Genomic DNA, 18,846 nt, shown 5'->3' on the forward strand with positions numbered 1-18,846 from the left:
ACAACCCGGTCAACCGCCCTTGGCCCAGGCCGGCCCTGCCGATCTCCACGCCATCGCGCTGAAGCTTCCTACCTTGCACTTGCTCATTTCACTTGCACTTTATGTGCAATGTGACAAATAAAACTAATTGTATTGATTGTACCCTGTGAACCGATGAGCCTGAAATATGGTTTGACCAGGCCGAGGCGCAGTTTGCACTGCGGAGCGTGACGGCAGATACCACTAAGTGCTATTATATTATCAGTGCCCTCGATCAGGCCTCTGCACGACGGGTTAAGCCTTTTTTCTGCGCCCCCAGTGGCTAACAAGTATGAGGCCCTTAAAGCCCTGCTCGTTCGTAGGTTTCGCCTCAGCGAGGCTGAGCAGGTGACCCAAATCCTGCGGATGACTGGCCTGGGTGACCGCAGGCCCTCGGCCCTACTGGGTGATATGCCAGCCCTTATGGGCTACCACGAGCCCTTTTTTCTTTTAAGAGATGCCTACCTGCAGCAGCTCCCGTCGGACATCCGCCTGCAGCTTACCAGCGATCCCTGCACCGACATTCAGTCGGCGGGCAAGCATGCCGATCAACTTTGGATGGCCCGTCAGCAGGCCCTGAATGCGCTGGAGATCCCCCCCCATCGGCGCAGGGGGCCGCACAGCAGGTTGGGGATTAAATCAACCACGACTCCGCCGCACCTAAATGCCCTCCGCGGCGGGATCTGGCCAACATTACGCACCCGGGCACCAGCACATCGTCCCAGCATGGCCCGCCATCAATTCCTTTGGACGCCACCAGCCCTATATGTTCCCGGGAAATGGATGGGCCGGCCGTCAGTGATCGCTTTGGCAGCCCGCAAGATTCATCGCGTGTTTGCGTGCGATCACCGCACTGGGGCTTGTTTCCTCGTCGACACCGAGGCGGAGATAAGTGTACTGCCCTCTTCTATTGGCGACGTCTGTGCCAGTAAACATGGGCCCCTCCTCACCGCGACAAATGGGAGCCCAATCTGCACATATGGGTGCGCACGCTCTCCCTCAACCGGGGATAGCCACTTTTCATGGCCATTTGTCATTGCTGACGTTTCACAGCTGTTGCTGGGTGCGGACTTCCTACGCGCACATTCCCTGCTGGTGGATGTCAAGCAGCAGCGTCTGGTGCACTCTATAACATTGGAGCCTGTTTCCCTCCGCATGGGTGATCTGGTAGTGTGATCCTGTCGTTGGATGTTACATTCTCACGGGTACGGGCCGACAGCCCTGAAATCCTCAACCCGCAGTTCCGCTCCTCCACCCCGAAACACGGGGTGGAGCATCACATTCCCACTACCGGCCCGCCCCTGCACGCCCGGGCACAGTGTCTTCCACCGGGCAAACTCCGTCAAGCTCGGGAGGAGTTCTGCCTTATGGAGTCGCTGGGTATCGTGTGCCGCTCAGATAGCTTGTGGGCGTCCCCGCTCCATATGGTCCCCAAGGCGGACGGTGGCTGACGCCCTTGCGGAGACTATCGTCGGCTCAATGATGTCACCATTGCTGACAGGTACCCGGTCCCACACATTCAAGATTTCAGTGCGCAGCTCACCGGGGCTGCAGTGTTCTCCAAGGTCGACCTGGTGCGTGGATACAATCAAATTCCCATCCACCATGACGACGTGCCCAAGTCGGCCATCATAATACCATTCAGCCTTTTTGAGTTCCTACGCATGTCCTTCGGGCTTAAGAATGCTGTGCAGGCCTTTCAGTGGCTTATGGACTGCACGTGCCGTGGCCTGGACTTTGTGTTTGTGTACCTCGATGACATTTTATTGCATCGTACCCATCTCGGCCAGCTATGCCAGCATCTCAGCGATCAAGTGTTCAAGTCTCACTCCAATCTCTCCCCCCCGAACGCACTGCCATTGAATCACTCTGCAAAAACCCAGATTGGGTTATCAAACCAGCCGATAAGGGAGGTGCCGTGGTAGTCTGGCGCGTCGATCTCTACAAAGCTGAGGCCACGCGCCAACTCTCGGACACCTCCTCCTACTTACCCCTGGACCATGACCCCACTGACGAGCACCAGACCACCATATCTAGCACCATCACCGACTTCATCAATTCCCAAGCCCTGCCCGACCAAGCTTCCAACCTCATCGTTCCCCAGCCCCGCACAGCCCGATTTTACCTTCTCCCCAAAATCCACAAACCCGGCTCCCCCGGCAGACCCATTGTCTCTGCTTGTTCGTGCCCCACCGAACTCATCTCCACATACCTTGACTCCATACTATCCCCCTTGGTAAAATCCCTTCCCACCTATGTTCTAGACCTCAGACACTCTCCGCCGCCTCCGCGCATTCCACTCTCTAGGCCCTCACCCCCTCATCTTCACCATGGACGTCCAGTCACTCTACACCTCCATCCACCACCAGGATGGCCTCAAAGGCCTCCGGTTCTTCCTCGACCAGAGGAGCAACCTATACCCAGCCACTGACACCCTCCTCCGCCTAGCGGAGTTGGTCCTCACCCTCAACAACTTTATGTTTGACTCCTCCCATTTCCTCCAAACACAAGGCGTAGCTATGGGCACACGCATGGGCCCCAGCTACGCCTGCCTTTTTGTCGGATACGTTGAACAATCCTTGTTCAATACGTACCAGGGGCCCATCCCCAACCTCTACCTCCGTTACATTGACGACTGCTTTGGGGCCACCTCCTGCACCCACACACAACTGACTGACTTCATCCACTTCACCACCAACTTCCATCCGGCACTCCAATACACCTGGACCATTTCCGACACTTCCCTACCATTCCTTGACCTCACCATCTCCATCGCAGGGGACAGACTTCTGACCGATATACACCACAAACCCACTGACTCACATGGCTATCTGGACTACACGTCTTCCCACCCTGCCCCCTGTAAAGACTCCATCCCCTACTCCCAATTCCTCTGCCTATGCCGCATCTGTTCCCAGGATGAGACGTTCCACACCAGGGCATCGGAAATGTCCTCGCTCTTCAGGGAATGGGGATTCCCCTCCTCCACCATAGATGAGGCTCGCACCAGGGTCTCTTCCATACCCCGCAACACTGCTCTCTCTCCCCATCCCCGCACTCGCAACAAGGGCAGAGTCCCTCTAGTCCTCACCTTTCACCCCACCAGCCGGCAAATACAACAAATAATCTTCCGCCATTTCCGCCACCTCCAACGTGACCCACCACTCGCCACATCTTCAAATCTCCCCCCATGTCTGCCTTCCGCAAAGACCACTCCCTCCGCTACTCCCTTGTCAATTCTTCCCTTCCCTCCTGTACCACCCCCTCCCCAGGCACTTTCTGTTGCAACTGCAAGAAATGCAACATCTGTCCCTTCACCTCCCCCCTCGACTCCAATCAAGGACCCAAGCAGTCGTTCCAAGTGCGACAAAGGTTCACCTGTATCTCCTCCAACCTCATCTACTGCATCCGCTGCTCTAGATGTCAGCTGATTTACATCGGTGAGACTAAGCGGAGGTTGGGCGATCGTTTCGCCGAACATCTCCGCTCAGTCCGCAATAACCTACCTGAACTCCCGGTGGCTCAGCACTTCAACTACCCCTCCCATTCCCAATCCGACCTCTCTGTCCTGAGTCTCCTCCATTGCCAGAGTGAGCAACACCGGAAATTGGAGGAACAGCACCTCGTATTCCGCCTGGGTTGCTTGCGTCCGGATGGCATGAACATTGAATTCTCCCAATTTTGCTAGCCCTTGCTGTCTCCTCCCCTACCTTAACCCTCGAGCTGTCTCCTCCCATCCCCCTGCCCTCGGGTTCCTCCTCCTCCCTTTTTCCTTCCTTCTCCCCCCCACCACCCCATCAGTCCGAAGAAGGGTTTTGGCCCGAAACGTCACCCATTTCGTTCGCTCCATAGATGCTGCTGCACCTGCTGAGTTTATCCAGCATTTTTGTGTACCTCCCAGCGATCATGGGCTGGCCTTCAATGTAGCCAAATGCCGTTTCGGGGTGACATCGACTGAATTCCTGGGACACCACGTAACTCCACAGGGAGTGGTGCCACTCCCGGCCAAGGTAGATGCTATGCGCCAGTTTCCATGGCCTGCCACCGTGAGGGGCCTCCAGGAATTCATCGGGATGGTGGCCTTCTACCACCGTTTCGTACCATCCGCTGACAGGATCATGCACCGGCTGTTTCACCTCATGACGGGCAAACGGAAGGAGGTCGAATGGACTGACGAAGCGGTGGTGGCGTTCCACCAGGCCAAGGAGGCTCTGGCTAAGCCCAAGATGCTCATGCACCCACGGGAGTATGCACCAATTGGGTTGACGGTCCAAGGTAGCGGTTGGTGCGATGCTCGAGCAGCTGATCAACGGCCTTTGGCGACCTCTGGCCTTCTTTAGCAGGCACCTCAGCGGCGCACAGCGGCACTACTGTGCCTTCGACCGTGAGCTCCTCGCCCTTTACCTCAGCATGTGCCACTTCCGTTATTTTTTGGAGGGGCGGACATTTACAGCTTTCACGGACCACACCATTGTGTTCGCCAAGCTTTCCGACCAGTGGTCCGCTCATCAGCAGCGGCAGTTGGCGCTTGTCTCCCAATACACTACCCCCATTCGTTTAATCGAGGGCAAAGACAACAGAGTAGCCGACACCTTGTCTCGTCCCACGCCGTTTTGCAGGTTTTCGCCGTTTTGCGGCTGCGACCCGACTTTGGAGCTTCTGAGGCTCCGGCCGCAGGCCCGGTGGACGGTAACATCGGGAGCTCGTAGGTCCCTGGTGGGAGACCGCTTTTCGGAGCTCCCGCAACGACAACTTCCCAAGCTGGAATTGCGGGGTTTGAAGAACTTGGAGCGGGGCCTAACATCGCCCAGCGCGGCCTAACGGCCGCGAGACTTACCATCATCCACCGGGGGCTTTAACACCGGGAGCCCCAGTCGCTTCAATGCTGCAGTTGGACTGCTGGACCGCGGGAGAAGAACAAGGGAAGAGATAAGACTTTTGCCTTCCATCACAGTGAGGAGGTGTTGGAAATTCACTGGGATGGATGTCTGTGTAAAGTGTGTTAAGTGTGGGTCTTGGTTTTTTTTGTAATTGTTAAGTGTAGAAAATGCAATTTTGTTCAATCCAAGCTGTTTGAATGACAATAAATGGCATTCTATTCTATTCTGTCCGATGGCATTGACTACTCAGCCCTGGCTGCTGCCCAGCTGACAGATGAGGAGAGGTCCGCCTATCGTACCGCAGTTTCAGGACTGTGGTTGGAGGACGTTCCATGTGGCCCCGGAGGTGCAAGGCTGCTCTGCGATGTCTCGACAGGTCAGCCGCGGCCCATTGTTCCCATCGCCTGGTGGCGCAGAGTTTTCGAGGTGCTCCACGGGCTTGCCCACCCTTCCATTCGGGCGATGACAATCACCGTGGCTTCCCGTTTCATGTGGCATGGGTTGTCCAAGCAGGTTGGACATTGGGCGTGTACCTGCATCCCGTGCCAAACTGCCAAGGTACAGCGACATGTGCGGGCACGGGTCCAGGAGTTCCGCGTCCCATGCCAGCAGTTTGACAATATCCACGTGGACATCGTGGGGCCGCTGCCACCTTCTCGGGGCTTCACTCACCTCCTGACCGTGGTCGACTGTTTCACGCTGTGGCCGGAAGCGGTTCCATTGGCACTAGCGCCCTTGCTTTGGCGGCACACTGGATTGCCCGATTTGGAGTGCCGCTGGACATTATGTCCGACTGGGGGCCTCAGTTACATCTGAACTGTGGTCGGCCATGGCCCGCCTCCTCGGGGTTAACCTGCACCGCACCACGGCATATAATCCGCAGGCGAACGGCCTGGTGGAGCGTTTCCACTGGCAACTCAAGGATGCCCTGAAGACTCAGGTCACAGACCAGGACTGGGTCGAAGCATTGCCGTGAGTTTTGCTGGGTGTCCGCACCACGCCCAAAGAGGACTTGGCCACCTCCTCAGCTGAGTTGGTGTATGAGGCCCCACTGACGGTGCCCGGTGAGTTCATACCATCAGCATAGGGCCAGGCAGAGCAGCCATCAGCCGCCCTGCAACGGCTTTGAGACACGTTGGGCAAGCTGGCACCGGTGCCAATGTCTCGCCACGGTTCGTGTAGGCCGCACACTCCTCCCGCTCTCCAGGACTGCCTGGTTGTTTCCCTGCGTCAGGACGTGCACTGGAGGCCTCTTCAGCGGCCGTACGAAGGACAAAAATCCTTAAGCGTTGCTCTTCCACATTCGTTTTGGACATGGGGGCTTATCGTGAGACGTTCTCCGTTGCGCGGCTGAAGCCGGCACATGTGGACATCAGCCAGCCATTGCTACTTGCGCGGCTTCACACTCCGTTCCAGCCCCTTCCCCAAGTGCCCGCGCCGCCACCTTCACCTGGCAGTGTGTCTCCAGTTACTGCGCCTGCCGTGGTACGCACACGGGCTGGTCGTATTGTACCTCCCCCTTTCCGTTTCATGCATCCGGTTCTTGGGGGGGTGGGGGTCCTGTGGCGGTTCCTGGGAAGTAGGCTACTCCCTGGTTCACCCCCCTCGGCACTTAATGGACTGGACTGGGGGCGGGGCCCAGCTACGAGTATAAGAGGAGTGCCAGTTGGTATGGCAGTTGGTCTTCAGTCTCCCACTGAAGCAAAAAGTAGAGTGCTGTACTATTTAAAGCCTTAACAGAATTCACCTGGCTCCTCGCCTTCATTCCAGGCTTTCCACGCACCCGCTACAATATAATAATACATTTAAAACTTTTTAGGAATAGCATTTGTCATTAATATTTGGAAGGTCATAATCGTTTCATTCTGGGCTAATGAAACTATGTAATAAAAATTGTAACGTGTACTTCATAGAGTAATGTATATAATATAAATATAATCTCTCATGAGACTATAATATACTGTTACAGATGCAGCTCATTATGGTCTACATCTGTAATGTGCAGAGATGGAAAGAAAATGCATGTAATTGCTACATTTATACATATACAGGGTACATATTTGACAATTGCACTTTATGCAGAAATATAAAGGCCCTGCCTTCACCATAAATATATTGAATGTATTTACAATAAGTCAATGATGATGCAGGAATGGCTGTAGTGGCTCTTTCTCAATTATTGGCAATGGAATGGGAATGACTAATCTCCTAAAAAAACTTTTCAGACAGTGATCCAGAAATACAGGTATAAAATTAGAAAGGTCATAAGTGATTGGAATAGAATTAGGCCATACAGCCCATCAAGTCTACTTCACCATTCAATCACACCTGATCTCCCTCCTAACTCTATTTTCCTCCCTTAGTCCCATTTATTTATTTATTTATTTATCTATCTATTTATTTATTTATTTATTTATTTATTTTATTTATTTATTTATTCCGAACAAGTAAAGACATTAAAGACATTAATAGTAACAAAAATCGAAATTATCAAACAATTGGACATTACAATCAATATTTACAAGCAATGAAAAGAACAAAAAGCAAATTTCCAATGTCCAACTCTGTGTCTGTACAAGCTCGAAAAGGAGTGAGAAGAAGAATAACTTATTAAATCGCACCCCTTTTCCCCAACACTTCTACCATATTTAAAAATCAATTAATTAATAATAATAATACTACCCCAGGCAATTTCCCATAATACCTACAGACATATATATACATACAACTATTATACACATACAAACTTCATATATGAAGTAACCAAACATAAGTAAACAATTGTAAAGCAATAGACAAACATTAACCCCCACTTGTCAACCACTGACCACTGACCCATAACCACTGACACCTGTACTAATCAAGAATCTATCTATCTCTGCCTTAAAAATATCCACTGACGGCCTCCACAGCCTTCTGTGGCAAAGAATTCCACAGATTCACCACCCTCTGACTAAAGACATTTCTCTTCATCTCCTTCCTAAAATATGTCCTTTCATTCTGAGGCTATGACAACTTATCCGAGACGCTCACACCAGTGGAAATATCCTCTCCAGATCCACTATCCAAGCCATTCACTATTCTGTACGTTTCAATGAGGTCCCCCCTCATTCGTCTAAACTCCAGCGAGTACAGGCCCAGTGCCACAAACACTCATCATAGGTTAATCTACTATTTCCTGGAAACATTCTTGTAAACCTCCTCTAGCCACTCTCCAGAGCCAGCACATCCTTCCTCAGATATGGTGCCCAAAATTGCTCACAATTTTCCAAATGCAGCCTTATCAGCATCTTATAGAGCCTCAGCATCACATCCCTGTTTTTGTATACAAGCCCTCTTGAAATAAATGTTTGCTTTCTGGAAGGCTGGAAGAACTCCGTCTCTCAAGCAACATCAATGGAAAGAGAAACCAATTAACGTTTTAGGGTGAAGATTAATCATGACAATTGAGAAAGAGAAAAAGCAAGTTAGTCTAAATAACAAAGTAGCAAAGTGCAACAAAAGGAATGTCTGTAATATGAAATGGTGTACAGCCAATAAATGAAGCTCTTTTGTGAAATGTATTGCTAATATTATGAAGTGCGGCTGATGTTGTATTGTGTCCTCTACTGGAATCTGCTAAACAGACCAGAATATAAATTGAAAATAAAAAGAGGGAGAGAATGGCTGTACAATGGAGGAGTTCTGGTTCAAGCAGAAAGACGGAGCAATTTCTTTGATGTTGGACAATTCAATATTGATTCATACAGGCTGCAATGTGCCCAGATTGCAGGTGATGTGTCATTTCTAGAGCTTGCATTGAGCCTTGTTGCAGTTGTGCATGAAGTCGTAGAGAGAGGATGCAGACTGAGCGTGGGATGGTGAATTAAAAAGTAGGCAACCGGACACTCAAGGTCACTTCTGTGTTTAATCTCTCCAATGCAAAAGAAGCCACAGCATGAACATTGAATACAGTGGACAAGATTGGCAGATGTACAAGTGAAACCCCATGACTCAATTGTTTAAGGCATAAGTGTAAGATGAGTCTCAATAACTAAGAGGATGAAAGATTACTGCAAATAGAGGGGAATATGGATTGAGTTTACAATCCAATCAGCCATGATCTTATTAAATTGTGGAACAGGTTTGAGGGGCTAAGTTGCCTACTCCTTCTCTTAATTCATTGGTTTATATTTTCCAAGTGTGGAGCAGGGTGCCATAGGGAATTTCAATGATTTGGATAAGGGTCCAAGTATCTAAGTGTTCTGGTGACACAAAAAGTGGAAAAGGGAGTTAGAAGTTTAATATATTCATGAGTTTTGTAAAATTCCTGAAACTCATTATGAAAGAGTGGATGAATACAGTGGCATTGTGGAGGGGGCAGAAGAATCTGACAGTAAGTAATGGAAAATCAGCTACTTTTGTGAGTGACACTGTCAAAGCATTGTTCACAGAATGTTTTGGTGCAAACATTAGCAATAAGCTTGTAAATATTGCAGCTAAGTTTAACATCGCACTTTAATTTCCAAAATTTAAAGATTATGATGGATTTAATAGATGCTCCTTCTAATCCATTACTTTGTAAGTCAGGCCACCAGAGAGTTGATGAGTCATGTGATTTGCCTTTGCCTCAAAAACATGCAGTTGCATTGGAAGGGTGGGATCAATGAATAGTTTTGCAGCAGCCACAGAGCTACAAATGCCACAAGGTGCATCGATGAAGCAAGAGCTCTCCTGACATTTCTGAGGACTAATGTTGAGGTGGTTGAGGGTTTGTCAGTTGGTTGTAGGTATTTGCAACACCGTCTATTGGTCATGCTTCTTCAGTCATCACTACCTTCAATTATTTGGGTTCTGAACCCTGAGGTTCTGTTTGAAATATCAGCAATACTGTAGTGAGGAGCAGGCACATTTTATTTGAATCCCACCTTTAATCTCTTCTGCAACGCAAATTAATGTTTTTTTTCCTATCAGCATCCAGACTTCCAGATGCCAAAATCTTAACCATATAACCATATAACAATTACAGCACGGAAACAGGCCATCTCGGCCCTTCTAATCCGTGCCGAACACTTATTCTCCCCTAGTCCCATCTACCTGCACTCAGACCATAACCCTCCATTTCTTTCCCGTCCATATACCTATCCAATTTATTTTTAAATAATAATAATAATAATAATGGATGGGATTTATATAGTGCCTTTCTAGATACTCAAGGCGCTTTACATCGCATTATTCATTCACTCCTAAGTCACACGGTGGTGGTGAGCTACTTCTGTAGCCACAGCTGCCCTGGGGCAGACTGACGGAAGCGTGGCTGCTAATCTGCGCCTACGGCCCTTCCGACCACCACCAATCACTCACACACATTCATACGCAGGCAAAGGTGGGTGAAGTGTCTTGCCCAAAGACACAACGACAGTATGCACTCCAAGCGGGATTCGAACCGGCTACCTTCCGGTCGCCAGCCGAACATTTAGCCCATTGTGCCACCTGCCGCCCTAAATGATAAAATTGAACCTGCCTCCACCACTTCCACTGGAAGCTCATTCCACACAGCTACTGCTCTCTGAGTAAAGAAGTTTCCCCACATGTTACCCCTAAACTTCTGTCCCTTAATTCTCAAATCATGTTCTCTTGTTTGAATCTTCTCTACTATCAATGGAAAAAGCTTATCCACGTCAACTCTGTCTATCCCTCTCATCATTTTAAAGACCTCTATCAAGTCCCCCCCTTAACCTTCTGCGCTCCAAAGAATAAAGACCTAACTTGTTCAACCTTTCTCTGTAACTTAGTTGCTGAAACCCAGGCAACATTCTAGTAAATCTCCTCTGTACTCCCTCTATTTTGTTGACATCTTTCCTATAATTTGATGACCAAAATTGTACACCATACTCCAGAATTAGCCTCACCAATGCCTTGTACAATTTTAACATTACATCCCAACTTCTATACTCAATGCTCTGATTTATAAAGGCCAGCAGACCAAAAGCTTTCTTTACCACCCTATCTACATGAGATTCCACCTTCAGGGAACTATGCACAGTTATTCCTAGATCCCTCTGTTCAACTGCATTCCTTAATTCGCTACCATTTACCATAGACAACATCCACCGCTTTACCATCATCAATTTCCCTAGTAACCTCTTCAAAAAATTCAAGAAGATTAGTCAAACATGACTTTCCAGGCACAAATCCATGTTGACTGTTCCTAATCAGACCCTGTTTATCCAGATGCTTATATATTATCTCTAAGTATCCTTTCCATTAATTTTCCCACCACTGACTTCAAACTAACAGGTCTATAATTGCTAGGTTTACTCTTAGAACCCTTTTAAACAATGGAACAACACGTGCAGTACGCCAATCCTCCCGCACCATTCCCATTTCTAATGACATTTGAAATATTTCAGTCATAGCCCCTGCTATTTCTACACTAACTTCCCTCAATGTCCATGGGAATATCCTGTCAGATCCTGGAGACTTATCCACTTTTATATTTTTCAAAGGTGTCAGTACTTCCTCTTCTTTGCATCTCCTAGTTTTCATAGCTACTCTACTTGTTTCCCTTACCTCACATAATTCAATATCCTTCTCCTTGGTGAATACCGAAGAAAATAAATTGTTCAATATCTCCACCATCTCGTTTAACTCTGCAGATAGCTGTACAATCTGACTTTCTAATGGACCAATTTTATCCCTCGTTATCCTTTTGCTATTAATATAGCTGTAGAAACCCTTTGGATTTACTTTCACCTTACTTGCCAAAGCAACCTCATATCTTCTTTTAGCTTTTCTAATTTCTTTCTTAAGATTCTTTTTACATTCTTTATACTCCTCAAGCACCTCATTTACTCCATGCTGCCTATAATTATTGTAGATCTCTCTCTTTTTCCGAACCATGTGTCCAATTTCCCTTGAAAACCATTGCTCTTTCCAATTATTACTATTTCCTTTCAACCGAACAGGGACATAAAGATTCTGTACTCTTAAAATTCCACCTTTCAATGTCCTGCATTTCTCTTCTACATCTTTCCCATAAAACAAAATGTCCCAATTCACTCCTTTTAAATCCTTTCACATCTCCTCAAAGTTAGCCTTTCTTCAATCAAAAATCTCAACCCTTGGTTCAGTTCTGACATTCTCCATAATTATATTGAAACTAATGGTATTGCGAAATGAATCTTGAGAATCTTTTCTCAAAACCATCCTAACGGTGTAACAAAACGATTACCATGAATGACCCTGGGATATATTACTGCAGAGTGTGTTAGTTGTTAACAATCAGGGTAGAAAATGCATTCCATTCTCCCAATATATTAACACAACATAGCTTAAAGCTTACTTGAACTTTTCATAGAGTTGTGCTTATTTTAAGTAAAATCTTGGTTAAATATTGGCATTTTCTCTTTACATTTTTAATTGAACAGTTGACCTTGAAAATTAAAGACCTGAATATTCAAAAGACAAAAAAGTGTGAAAATCATCTAATCATTCATGGCAATGCACAAAGCCCTCCAAGAAAATACTGTGAACAATCCTTATATCCAATAAATATCACCTCCTCTGGGCGTGCAATTGTGTTGGAATTTCATCATGCTACGTCAATTAATCAACATGGATTTAAGGTTTCTTACAGCAGTGTTTTCAGTAAGTATTTGAACGAAAGGCATATTGAGATCTTTGTTATGACAGAAATGAATGAGTATTTTTCCATCCTTGCATGCAAGGTTTTTTCATTACTTATCTCCATTAAATGATTTCTATCACTCCTTTAAATGTGTTTTATTTTACAAATCTCCAAATTCAGATACCAGGAATCCTTTGATACCAAGCAGGTCATTCTCAAATAGGTTTGAATGGAGTGTCTACCATTAAATCAGCTCTGTTCCACAGTTCATAAGGAATCGTGGGATGGTGACTGAAAGTAAAAGGATTCCTCTTCATAATTCAGACCATCTATAGGTGAAAGTTCTTCAGCTTTTAGTTTGGCCATAGTTGTAAGCAATCTTAGTATGTATTTGATATTTTAACAGGTTTCTAACATTGAGGAGAATATCATTGGATGGACAGAAATATCTTAATACTACACATTCTTTAGATTTGTGGCAAGCTCCATTCATTTTACCTCAGACAGGAAGACCCTTTTTAATTATCAAGCTATATAATTGAGATTTACTCACCAGTCACCTTCATTTATTGCGTGGAGAAATTTGAATTAGATCCCCTCTTCAGCAGGGAAACAGACCCTTTGGCCAAACCTGTTCTTGCCAACCAAGATGTACTTGAGCTAGTCCTATTTGACTGTATTTGGCCCATATCCCTCTAAACCTTTCTGATCCAAGTACCTGTCCTAAGCTCCCTCTGCCATATACCCAACACTGCATGAAAAGGTTGACCCTTGGATCCCTTTTAACTATTTCCCCTCACCTTGTATCTGTGCCCCCTGGTTTTAGAATCCCCTACTCTGTGACAACCCACCTTATCTCCATCGTTCTTGATTTTACATATATCTATGATTATCCTTCAACCTTCTATGCTCCAGAAAAAAAAATATCCCAGCCCATTCAGTCACTCCTTTTAACTCAAGCCTTCCAATCCCAGTTCCCTCTTGATTCTTCTCTGCACTATTGCCATCTAATGACATCCTTCCTATATTTTCACCCAAAATTGCTGGAAATTTAGTAAAGTAACATGTCATGAAATTTCTGGATGGGCTAAAATGAGTAAAAACAATGCACATAAAAGATAATTTAAAATTGAGCTTTAAAATCAATTAATATTGTGGGATGGGATTCATCCTGGAATGTAGAAATTGCAGAGGCCCTGGCTCTGACCCTCTGGATTCCGGGATTGTGCCTAAAGGCAGGAACATTGTAAAGGTTTTCTTGTTCAAAAATGGTGTAAAGATAAACCGAGCAATATAGAACAATCAGTTTAATTATGATTGTGGGGAAAGTACTAGAAAGTTGTTTATCAGACTGCTGGATTTCCTCAAGGATTGGTACTAAATCCATAACTTTCTTTTGCTACTTACTCATTGGACCTAGATCTACAGGGCACAGTTTTCATTTGCAGAAGGTATAAAACTTGGAGGTGTAATGAACTGTGGAAGATAATAATACTTCAGGAAGTATGGACTGGCTGGTGGAATGGATGGGAAGATGGCAGATGGATTTTAGTGTTAGTGAAGTGTTACATTTGGTAATATGAATAAGAGCACAACTTTTAACAAGGTATAAAAGCAATTGGGTGTGTATAGCTAGTTGAAAACTGAAGGGAAGAATGAGAAAAGGTGATTAAGAGGTGGAGAGCACAGGAGCAAGCAGGTCAAGATGAAACTAAATGCTCTTTCAGCCATAAGGGCAATATTCTTTACTAATCTGGGTGCCACATCTTAGAAAATAAGTGAGGACTGTGGTGTGTGGACAAAGATTTACAAAAATGATTCCATTGATGAGGGACTTTAGTTATGTGCACAGAATGGAAGAACTAGGGTTGTTTTTGGAACAGTAGAGATTGGAAGAGATCCGATAGAAGAATTTTAAAAGGTTATAGAAAGACTGGTCCCATTGGCAAAATAGTCATGAACTGTGGAATGCACAATGAAACCGATGTACAGAGCAGATGGTCAGGAACCAGGAGGCACTGAAGTTAGTAGCAATGAGGGCAGATTTAATTGTTCCATTCAAATACTGCAAGTCTGCACATAGTTTTTTACTTCATATATGTGTATACATGTTGCTGTAAGTACAGTTGATCAGGCAATGTTTGAAAGTGAGGACATTGCACAGATGGGCTATTATGGGTTTCCGATTTTCTTCATTGTGCCTTTTTTCGCTGCTGAAAAGGTTCTGTCTATATACAACTGCTAGAAATTGTTTAAAATATTTATTTTATTTTGCAGATAAACATCCGCCTGTAGTGGTGCCTCAGGCCTCTCGTGGAAGTTACTACAACAGTTTTGGGCTTGCACCAGGCATCTTACTGACATTTTTATGGAAAACATAATTGTTGTGAAAACCAGAATACCATCAGTTTTTGGATTTCTCTGTGCTCTGCCTCCAGATTAAAGAAAGTTTACACCAGTATATTTGGCCAGTGATCAACTTACATACATTATATATCCCTTTGAACACATTCATCTGCAGCCTTAAACAAAAGCCCTGAAATCGAAGTCTGAGAAGGTAGACGAAGAACAAAATAAGTTTATCTGAAATCAATATTCATCTGAAATTACCACCTTGGCCTTTTCAATGATACATTGACTGAGTTAACTGCTGTTTTCTAATCGTCTGAGGTAACATTTCAGAGTGGTCTAGTTTGTATTCCCATAATGCTCTCACAACATATTCCCCATATAAATGGAGTATAAATTTGTCTTAGTAACCTGTCTTATGCCCAATGCAAAAAAAGGTTTGACTTGATAAATGGTATTTTTAAAGAAAAGGATTTTTTCAAAATTACTTCAGAAATATTTTGATATGTTAGCAATAAGTCTATAGGTTATAAACATTGAAGGTTTCTACTACAATTAAAAAAGTGTACAATCTTTACACTTTCATAGACAAGTAGATGCTTAATTTGCCATCATGGAATGAGCTGGCCTTGATTGAGGGCATCCTTCTTGCATTTACATTGCATTGATCCCTTTCATAGTGGCTGACATTGCATATGATATTTTTTTCTGAAGTATTTTAACAACCGTTCACTGGTGGGAAATCTACCACAAATCATCAGTTGCCAGATAATAATTACTAACTCAAGAAATTGAGTCAGACATACCTGAATGAGAGTTAAAAGGCTTCATTGTCGTTTTGGCATTTCTCAATGACTCATCTTTTCATTAATTACAGTAGTTAAACACACCAGATACATTTTGTAATTCATTTTTTGACGTTATGCCTTTTTTCATTTGCGTTTCTCCCAAAAGGAGGAAGGAAAAAATATAGAACCTCTTATTTTCATTGCATTTCTCTTGCATCAAACTGAATGAGCAATGGGTTCCAAGAATTCTGCAGTTGGCATTGAATCAGAAATTCTCTTGTTGCTGGAGTGAACAATAACTGCAAGGTTGAGGTGAAACTAACTCCATTACTCTGATTAACTAGCATTGCTCTGTTCATTTGTTTCCCTACAGATAAACGGTTTGGATATTTTAGTTTGAAATTATTTGCTAATAAAATGTTACTTTAAAAATGACATGGTCCCTTACATTTTACTTTGGAAAATTCAAAGGAATACAAGAAAATATTAAATATATGCAACCCGTTAAGAACTGAGGTTCTCTGCTGGAGGAAGGATCTGTATGTTCACATAAGGATATGACCTTTGAGTACTGGGAACTTGCTTGTGTAACTGCTCAAGGTTACTTATTAAGGTAAATATATTTTGGGGCAAATAGCAGGTATGGGACATTTTTATATTCTTTTTAAGAATGTTGACACTCCTGACTGGATGAATACCCTTGATGACGTTTCTCAAATTCCTCCTATTTTGGTGTGCAGGAGACATTGTGAGACTACCAGCCTCCATCCCACCCCACTTTGTACAGCCATTTGTTGGCAATCTTTCCTCTTCTCAGTTCTGATGCAAGGTCTCAACCTGAAATGTCGACTTGCAATTTTTGCTCCCACAGATCCGGTTTTATCCAAAGAGTTCTTCCAGTGTTTTTTGTTGTTTCAGAACCACATAACTACCTCAATTGTAGAGAAAATGCCATATCCTCAAGATGAGATCCTGGTGCCTAAATCAATCCGATATATGCGAACTAGACATGTGGACTTCATCGTTGCATGCAACTGCAGATGCCAAAGGAAAAGTAATACATACACCCATAGACTGAGTGACATGAGGTGCAGTAGCAAAGTAATGGGAGCAGGAGGACAAGAAAGGAAGATGGATGATTTGACATTCAACCTCAGCAGAACGAAGAAGGGATGCTTGATTTGACTCGACAAATGAGATGATAGATCATACTCCCTGATAATATCCAATAATCTTTGTCACACAATAAACCTTATCACCAATAAACCACAGCAATAATCACCTGTGGGACACCAGATTCCCTCACACTCTGCTGAGCATGCACATCTGCACTGAACATAAAAAGATAATTGACTAATTAGTCATAGTCATCGAGTGATACAGTGTGGAAACAGACCCTTCGGCCCAACTTGTCCAAATCCCATACTCTGGGCAAGAGACTCTGTGCATCTACTTGATCTATTCCTCTTATGATTTTGTACACCTCTATTAGATCACCCCCATCCTCCTGCGCTCCAAGGAATAGAGACCCAGCCTAGTCAACCTCTCCCTATAGCTCACACCCTCTAGTCCTGGCAGCATCCTCGGAAATCTTCTCTGAACTCTTTCAAGCTTGACAATATCATTCCGATAACATCGTGAGCAGAACTGAACACAATATTCTAAATGCGGTATTCTACAACTGCAACATGACCTCCCAACTTCTATACTCTACACTCTGACTGACTCAGCCAAAAGTCTTTTTGACCACCTTATCTACTTGCGACTCGACCTTCAAGGAACCATGCACCTGCACGGCTAGATCCCTCTGCTCTACAACATTCATTGTGTAGGTCCTGCCGTTGTTAGATGTCCCAAAATACACCTCAAACTTGTCTGTATTAAATTACATCAACCATTCCTCAACCCAGCTGGCCAATCGATCCAGTTCCTGCTGCAATCTTTCACAACCATCTTAACTATCTGCAAAATCACCCACTTTTGTATCATCAGCAAACTTTCTAATCTTGCCCTGTATGTTCTCATCCAATTCATTGCTGTAGATGACAAACAGTAACGGACCAGTACCGAACCCTGAGGCCTGTCCCACTTGGGCTTCATTTTCAGCGACAGCCTGAAAAGAGGTTGTCGTGGTCGAGTCGTGATGCATGTAATGACGCGAGGTGTTTCCCAGTCGCCCCTGGATTTTGGAATGTTCAAAATCCAGGGGCGACATCTGGGTGTCTCATCATGTTGTGCGCCGTGTCACACGCTGACGTATGCTGTCCTGCAGGTGACGCCTGGTTAGGGTTATGGTTGGGGTTAGGGACCACAGATGGGCTGTAAAATATTCTTCCTTTAATGCATGGATTTTAAACATTAATGTATTAAAATGAATACAATAAAATCAATTGTGCAAATGAAAAGATGTCTGAGTCGTTCAGTTTTATTTACAGATGTATTGGTCCGCTTCCAGATCCAATTGACATCTCTAACTTTTCACAGGGATGGATTCAGTGAGTGTAGACTGAACTCCCCTCTCCCCTCCACACCCTGCTTCCCCCCCTCCCCTCCCCTTCCTGCCACATCCCTCCTTCTCTATTCCCCCCTACCCTTCTCCCCCTCCCCTCCCCTCTTCCCCCTTCTTTCCTACCCCCCTCTTCCACCCTTCTCCCCGCTCCACTCTTCTCCTCCTTCTCCACTCCCCCCCTCCCCTCACATCCCCTTCCCTCCTCTCTCCCTCTCTTCGCTCATTCTCCACCCCCCCCCCCCCCCCCCCCCCCACTTGGATCTGGAAGTGGAGTGGACCAATACTTCTGTAAATAAAACTAAATGACTCAGACATCTTTTCATTTGCACAATTTTGATTTTATTGTATTAATTTTAATATATTAATGTTTAAAATCCTAGCATTAAAGGAAGAATATTTTACAGCCCATCTGTGGTCCCTAACCCTAACCGTAACCCTAACTGGGCGTCATCCGCAGGTCAGCATCCGTCAGCGTGTATGTCATACAACTTGACGGTTTTACGGGCGTCAGTCGCTGATGCTCGCATTCGTTGAAAAAATTGCAAAGTGGGACAGGCCCAGCACATAACCCTGAGGCACACCAGTAGTCACAGGCCTCCAGTCCGAGAAGCTACCTTCCACCATCACCCTCTGCTTCCTTCCATGGAGCCAATTTTCTGTCCATTCTGCTATCTCTTCTTGGATCCCATGGAT

General features: G+C 45.4%; 1 protein-coding gene across 3 annotated transcripts in view; it reads left to right on the forward strand.

Annotated features, from left to right (window-relative positions):
- LOC129705894 (astacin-like metalloendopeptidase) overlaps positions 1 to 18,088 on the forward strand; it is a 95,568-nt gene extending 77,480 nt beyond the window's left edge. For 2 of the 3 annotated variants that reach the window (XM_055649788.1, XM_055649790.1), the window contains one exon: positions 12,308 to 14,235. In XM_055649788.1, coding sequence (XP_055505763.1) covers positions 12,308 to 12,637 — 330 coding nt within the window. In that variant the 3' untranslated portion in view covers positions 12,638 to 14,235. Of the gene's footprint in view, positions 1 to 12,307; positions 14,236 to 14,784 lie in introns of those variants that run through there. The other variant, XM_055649789.1, reaches the window with a different exon arrangement.
- The last annotated feature ends 758 nt before the right edge of the window (positions 18,089 to 18,846 follow it).

Source organism: Leucoraja erinacea, chromosome 18 (genome assembly GCF_028641065.1).
Source record: "Leucoraja erinacea ecotype New England chromosome 18, Leri_hhj_1, whole genome shotgun sequence".
Taxonomy (NCBI): Eukaryota; Metazoa; Chordata; class Chondrichthyes; order Rajiformes; family Rajidae; genus Leucoraja; species Leucoraja erinaceus.